Raw genomic sequence first — 7,710 nt, forward strand, 5'->3', positions numbered from 1 at the left:
AACAGGCTTTAACCTTTTTAAAGCCTGCTGTGGGATGGGATATTGGCATTGAGTGGGGCAAGGGTGATTAGGTTTTAATGGGATGATAAAGGGTGCATGATCGCCAAGGAGGGAGTAGAGGTATCCCATACTTGTGGATTAAGGTAGGGAGATACAAGGGGAAGATACGAAGGAGGCTTTGAACTGGGGAAAAGGGTGGCAATGAGGTGTGACTGTAGCCCAGGAATAGTCAGGGAAGCAGATAATTTAGTTAAAATGCCTCAACCTAATAAGGGAGCTGGGCAGGTGGGGATACCTAAAAAGGAGTGCATAAAAGAATGTTGTCCAAGTTGGCACCAGAGCTGGGGAATTTTAAGAGGTTTAGAAGCCTGACTGTCAATACCCACAGTAGTTATGGAGGCAAGGGAAAAAGGCCCTTGAAAAGAAGGTAATGTGGAGTGGGTAGCCTCCCTATTGATTAAGAAGGGGACAGACTTACCCTCCACTGTAAGAGTTACCCAAAGCATCTGTGATGGTCCAGGAGGCTTCTGAGCTGATTAGGCAGTGTCAGTCTTCAGCCACTAAGTGGGAAGGAGTCAGTCAGAGAGCCTTGGGCCAGAGGTCCAGGGGCTCTGGGAGTGGCTGCCGGGTGAGTTGGACAGTCTGATTTCCAGTGGGGTCTTGCACAGATAGGACACAGCTTAGGAGGAATCCTGGGCTGTGGGCATTCCTTGGCCCAGTGGCCAGATTTCCAGCACTTGAAACAAAATCCTTGGGGAAGAGGTCCTGGAGAAATGCCTGGCCACTGCGGTTTAGGTGTTTTGAAGTTCTTGTGTGCTAGAGATGTGGCTGGAGTTTCTCTCACAATGAAAGCAAGTAATTGCAACTCAGAAATACATTGCCACTTGGCTGCCTCTTCTCTATTATTGTACACCTTGAAGGCGAGGTTAACTAAGTCCTGTTGTAGGGTTTGAGGGCCAGAATCTAATGTCTGGAGCTTTTTCTAATGTCAGGAGCAGATTGGATAATAAAATGCATATTGAGAATAAGACGGCCTTCTGGCCTCTCTGGGTCTAGGGCAGTAAAGCATCTAAGGGTTGTTGCCAAAAGGGCCATGAACTGGGCTGGGTTTTTATATTTGATAAAAAACAGCCTAAATGCTAATTGATTTGGGAGAGGTCGGATAAAGAAAAAGGAGCATTAATCTTGACTATGCCTTCATCTCCAGCCACCTCTGTAAGAGGAAATTGTTGGGCAGGTTGGGGGAGGGCTAGTTGCAGAAAGAAACTGTAAGCCAGACCGGGTGTGAGGAGGGGAGGTGATAGAAGGATTATAGGGTGGGGTAGTGGAGGCTGAGTAAGAATTGGGACCCGGCGCGGCTTGGTGAGGAGCAGCCTGGGGAGGAGGGGAGAGGTCAGATGGGTCCACAGAAAAGGAGGATTTTAAGGACTCAGAGCTTGGGGTGGAGATTGAAGGAACAGACAGGAGAGAAAGAAAGATTTGGGACGAGTCACATTGGGAGCAGAGACTAGGGAGGGACCGATGTGTAAAAGAATGCCTGGACATCAGGTACCTCAGAGCATTCGCCCATTTTTCAACAAAAATCATCCAGGTCTTGTAAGATGGAGAAATCAAAAGTGCCATTTTCTGACCATTTGGAACCATTGTCAAGTTTGTATTGGGGCCTAGCGGTATTGAAGAAGAAAATAAGGCATTTAGGTTTTAGGTCAGGTGTGAGTTGAAGAGGTTTTAAGTTCTTGAAAACACAGGCTAAGGGAGAAGAAGGGGGACTGGAGGATGGAAGCTTGCCCATAATGAAGGAGGTAAGTTTAAAGAGAAAAGTAGAGACACGGAGAAGGCGGTGGTGAGCAGCCCTGGGCTGTAATGTGAGTGAGCAGCCAAAGCGGGCATTCCCGCAATTGACTTGCCACCGAGGAAATGTGGATGAATGATCAAGGCAGGTGTCCTCGCGGTGATCAGACACCAATGGAATGTGGGTGAATGATCAAGGCAGGCATCCCCGTGATGATCAAACACTAAGGGAAGACTGTCTTCCTGAGTCCATGACCAGCGTGGGAGTTTGGGGTCCACAGATAAAATGTGTCTCCTTTGTCTCTACTAGAGAGGAAAAAGAACTGGAATTGGAAGGACAGGGAGACTGAAGGGTAGCGAGAGAGGCTGGAGAAGAGAGTGAAAAGACCACTTACCTGATTTGAAATTGGTGAGATGTTCCTTGGGCTGGTTGGTCTGAGGACCAGAGGTTGTAGGTGGATCTCTTCACAGAGTGAGGGCAAGGACAGGGGACCGGTGTCCCAGAGGAGTCCCCCGTCCTGGGTCTTCGGCACCAAATGTCACGCGCGTCTGTATGAAGAGACCACCAAACAGGCTTTGTGTGAGCAATAAAGCTTTTTAATCACCTGGTGCAGGCGGACTGAGTCCAAAAAGAGAGTCAGTGAAGGGAGATGGGGTGGGGCAGTTTTATAGAGTTCAGGTAGGTAGTTGAAAATTACGGTTAAAGACGGTTGTTCTCTTGCGGGCAGTGGGGCGGGGGAGGGGGGTGGGGGGTGGTCACACGGTGCTTGGTGGGGAGCTCCGGAGACTTGTTGTCCAGGAGAAGGAATGTCACAAGGTAATGTCATCAGTTAAGGCAGGAACTGGCCATTTTCAACTTTTGTGGTTCTTCAGTTGCCTCAGGCCATCTGGTTGTATACGTGCAGGCTTGGACTCAGAGGCCTGACACCTCCAACAACTTATTGTAAAAGAAACAAGGCATCTTATCCTGGGTCGCGACACCCAGCAGCATCCGTTCATACCGCCAAGGGCAGGTAGCTCCGGTGCACAGGGATCCCACTGTGCTTGGCGAAATCCAGAGTCCTGGGATCCAGAGCAGCCCAGGGAGCCCTGGATTCTGGAAAGGACGCAGCAGTGGAGGCAGCGGTGGCAACTCCAGCTCCTAGCCCAGGATCACTCCACACGGTGGCCCCAGCCAGCTCGAAGCAAGCTCATGAGCGACTCCTGTCCTCGTGGTTCCTCACAATCATCTTTCTGTATAGCTTCTGCTGCTCCTCCTTGAACATGTCCTTTACCTTCTCCCTCTTCAGGCCCCCATCCCACAGCAGGTCGACAAGTTCTCCCTGCCTGGCGATGGCGGATTTTACCATATTCACAAACTGGACGGCATCTTCATCTGCCCCTCTGGTCATGGAAGGCAGGTACCACATGCTGCAGATAATGGCCCAGCTGGTCATCATTCACAGCAGGCACGTCATCATCCCCTATTTGCTGCTGTTCCAGAAGGCATTGCCGAATTGATGGTCATACTTGATAGCATCAGGGTAAACTGTGGCTCCAATTTCAAAACTTCCCTTTTTGAACATCATCACCGATGTATTATTGATGCAGATTCCTTCTGGGAAGATGAGGATAGGCAGCTGGCTTATATCTTGCACTTGTTCAGTCAGTCTCTTAGCCAGCAGGTGGCGATCCTTCACTTCCAAGCGCTCAAACCAGATGTGTGGGCAAGTCTTCACCATGGCTCTCTGAATCAAACCTATGATTCCCCCATGCATTTGACCCACCGTGGCATAATAGCCATCACTGGCCAAGACGATCACATCGATTGGCAAGGTATGAAGCAAGTATCCCGCTACAGTCGTGCCCACCACTAGAAGGCTAATCCCTGTCAAGGCCAGCGCTATCCTGAGCAGCAGCAGGAAGCAGTACCAAATTAGCCCTGCTAACCCACACAGGACCGTGACCTGAAGGGTGATGTACCTGAAGTTATAATTGGTTCTGCTCAGCAGGTTCCAGGACTCCAGTTCTTCTGCTGAGAATCTCTTTGTCACCTCATCATCCATAATGGTCTCCATTCCTTTCCGGCAAAAGTAGAAAATGTCAGAGAGCTGGAACTCTGGAGTGTTGTCCAGAGCCTTACTACTGCCACTTCAACGAATCTCTTTGATCTCTTCTTCTAGTGAAGTGGGATCCTTTGCAATATTTCTGTTGGTGTAGGGCTGGTAAAGCTGGTGCTGCTTCTTGGCTCTTTGCCAGGAGCTGGTTTTTTGAAAAGATTAACAAAATAGGTAGACCACTAGCCAGACCAACAAAAAAGAAAAGAGAGAAGAATCAAATAGACACAATAAAAAAATGATAAAGGGGAGACCACCATTGATCCCACAAATACAAACTACCATCAGAGAATATTATAAACACCTCTACACAAATAAACTAGAAAATCTAGAAGAAATGGATATATTCCTGACACATACACCCTCCCAAGACTAGACCAGGAAGAAATTGAATCCTTGAATAGACCAATAACAAGTTCTGAAGTTGAGGCAGTAATTAATAGCCTACCAACCAAAACAAGCCCATGACCAGACAGATTCACAGCCGAATTCTACCAGAGGTACAAAGAAGAGCTGGTACCATTCCTTCTGAAACTATTCCAAGCAATAGAAAAAGAGGGAATCCTCCATAACTCATTTTATGAGGCCAGCATCATCCTGATACCAAAACCTGGCAAAGATACAACAAAAAAAGAAAACTTTAGGCCAATATCCCTGATGAACATAGATGGGAAAATCCTCAATAAAATACTGGCAAAGAGAATCCAGCAGCACGTTAAAAAGCTTATCCACAACAATCAAGTTGGTTTCATCCCTGGGATGCAAGGCTGATTCAACATATGCAAATCAATAAATGTAATCCATTACATAAAAAGAATCAATGGCAAAAACCACATGATTATCTCAATAGATGCAGAAAAGGCCTTCGATAAAATTCAACAACCCTCTTGCTAAAACTCTCAATAAACTAGGTATTGATGGAATGTATCTCAAAATAAGAGCTATTTATGACAAACCTACAGCCAATATCATACTGAGTGGGCAAAAGCTGGAAGCATTCCCTTTTAAAACCAGAACAAGACAAGGATGTCCTCTCTCACCACTCATATTTAACATATTATTGGAAGTTCTGCCCAGGATAATCAGCAAAAGAAAGAAATAAAGCATATTCAAATAGGAAGAGAGGAAGTCAAATTGTCTCTGTTTGCAGATGACATGATTGCATATTTAAAAAACCGCATCATCTCAGCCCAAAAGCCCTTAAGCTGATAAACAACTTCAGCAAAGTCTCAGGATACAAAATCAATGTGCAAAAATCACAAGCATTCCTAAACACCAATAACAGACATACAGAGAGCCAAATCATGAGTGAACTCCCATTTACAATTGCTACAGAGAGAGTAAAATACCTAGGAATACAACTTACAAGGGACGTGAAGGACCTCTTCAAGGAGAACTACAAACCACTGCTCAAGGAAATAAGAGAGAACACAAACAAATGGAAAAACATTCCATGCTCATTGCTAGGAAGAATCAATATTGTGAAAATGGCCATACTGCCCAAAGTAATTGATAGATTCAATTCTATCCCCATCAAGCTACCATTGACTTTCTTCACAGAATTAGAAAACAACTACTTTGAATTTCATATGGAACAAAAAAGAGCCTGCATTGCCAAGACAATCATAAGCAGAAAGAACAAAGCTGGAAGCATCACGCTACCTGACTTCAAACTGTACTACAAGGCTACAGTAACCAAAACAGCATGGTACTGGTACCAAAACAGATATAGAGACCAACGGAACAGAACAGAGGCCTTAGAAATAATGCCACACATCTACAACCATCTGATCTTTGACAAACCTGATGAAAACAAACAATGGAGAAGGATTCCCTATTTAATAAATGGTGTTGGGAAAACTGGCTAGCCATAAGCAGAAAACTGAAACTGGACCCCTTCCTTCCACCTTACACAAAAATTAACATAGATTAAAGACTTAAATGTAAGACCTAAAACCATGAAAACCCTGCAAGAAAACCTAGGCAATATCATTCAAGACATAGGCATGGGCAAAGACTTCATGACTAAAACACCAAAAGCAACGGCAACAAAAGTCAAAATTGACAAATGGGATCTAATTAAACTAAAGAGCTTCTGCACAGCAAAAGAAACTATCATCTGAGTGAACAGGCAACCTATAGAATGGGAGGAAATTTTTGCAAACTATCCATCTGACAAAGGGCTAATATCCAGAATCTACAAAGAACTTAACCAAATTGACAAGAAAAAAAAAAAAACCCATGAAAAAGTGGTTGAAGGATATGAAGAGACACTTCTGAAAAGAAGACATTTATGTGGCCAACAAACATATTTTAAAAAGCCTTGATTCTCTTCTAGGGTTTTCATAGTTTTGGGTTTTACATTTAAATCTTTAATCCATCTTGAGTTGTACATGGTGTAAGAAGAGGGTCCAGTTTCAATTTTGTGCATCTGCCTAGCCAGCTTTCCCAGCACTGTTCATTAAATAGAGAATCCTTTCCGCATAGCTTGGTTTTATCAGATTTGTCAAAGATTAGATGATTGTAGGTGTGTGGTCTTATTTCTGGGTTCTCTATTCTTTTCCATTGGTCTGTGTGTCTGTTTTCATGCCAGGACCATGCTGTTTTGGTTATTATTGCCTTGTAGTATAGTCTGAAGTCTGGTAGCTTGATGCCTCCAGCTTTGTTCTTTTCACTTAGGATTGTCTTGGCTATTTGGGCTCAGTTTTGGTTCCATATGAATTTAAAAAAATTTTTTTCTAATTCTGTGAAGAATGCTAATGGTAATTTAATGGGAATAGCATCAAATCTATAAATGGCTTTGGGCAGTATGGCCATTTTCATGATGTTGATTCTTCCATGATGTTGAACTTCCTGAGCATGGAATGTTTTTCCATTAGTTTGTGTCCTCTCAGATTTCTTTGAGCAGTGGTTTGTAGTTCTCTTTGAAGAAGTCCTTCACTTGCCCTGTTAGCTGTATTCCTAGGTATTTTATTCTTTTTGTGGCAGTTGTAAATGGAACTTCATTCACAATTTGGCTTTCTGCTTGCCTGTTGTTGGTGTATATGAATGCTGTAGATTTTGTATCCTGAGACTTTGCTGAAGGTGCTTATCAGCTTAAAGTTTTGGGCTGAAAGGATGGGGTTTTCTAGATGTAGGATCATGTCATCTGCAAATAAAGACAGTTTGACTTCCTCTCTTCTTATTTAAATATTATTTATTTCTTTTTCTTGCCTGATTGCCCTGGCAAGAAATTCCAATACTGTGTTCAATAGGAGTAGTGAAAGAAGGCATCCTTGTCTCGTGCCAGTTTTCAAGGGCCATGCTTCCAGCTTTTGCCTTTTCAGTATAATATTGGCTGTGGGTTTGTCATATATGGCTCTTATTAGTTTGAGGTATGTTCCTTCAATACCTGGCTTATTTAGAGTTTTTAACATGAAGGGATGTTGAATTTTATTGAAGGTATTTTCTGCATCTATTGAGATAGTCATGTGGTTTTTATCTTTAGTACTGTTTAAGTTATGAATCACGTATTGATTTGCATATGTTGAACCAGCCTTGGGGATGAAGCCCACTTGATCATAGTGGTCACGCTTTTTGATGTCTGGTGGATTCGGTTTGCCAGTATTTTACTGGGGATGTTTGCATCGATATTCATCAGGGTATTTGCCTGAAGTTTCCTTTTTTTGTTGTATCTTTGCCAGGGTTTGGTCAGGATGATGCTGGTTTCATTGAATGAGTTAGGGAGGCATCCCTCCTTTTTAATTTTTTGGAATAGTTTTAGTAGAAATGGTATCAGCAATTTGTACCTCTGGTAGAATTTAGCTGCAAATCTGTCGGGTCC

At 43.7% G+C, this 7,710-nt stretch overlaps 1 protein-coding gene across 1 annotated transcript; it reads right to left on the reverse strand.

The window, feature by feature from the left end:
- Positions 1-2,981: 2,981 nt before the first annotated feature.
- On the reverse strand, positions 2,982-4,708 carry LOC100991224 (glycerol-3-phosphate acyltransferase 4-like). Its single transcript, XM_034937366.2, is given in 1 exon segment — positions 2,982-4,708. A coding segment is annotated over 1 exon segment (867 nt). The 5' UTR covers positions 3,849-4,708.
- Between the last annotated feature and the right edge of the window lie 3,002 nt (positions 4,709-7,710).

Source organism: Pan paniscus, chromosome 15 (genome assembly GCF_029289425.2).
Source record: "Pan paniscus chromosome 15, NHGRI_mPanPan1-v2.0_pri, whole genome shotgun sequence".
Lineage (NCBI taxonomy): Eukaryota > Metazoa > Chordata > Mammalia > Primates > Hominidae > Pan > Pan paniscus.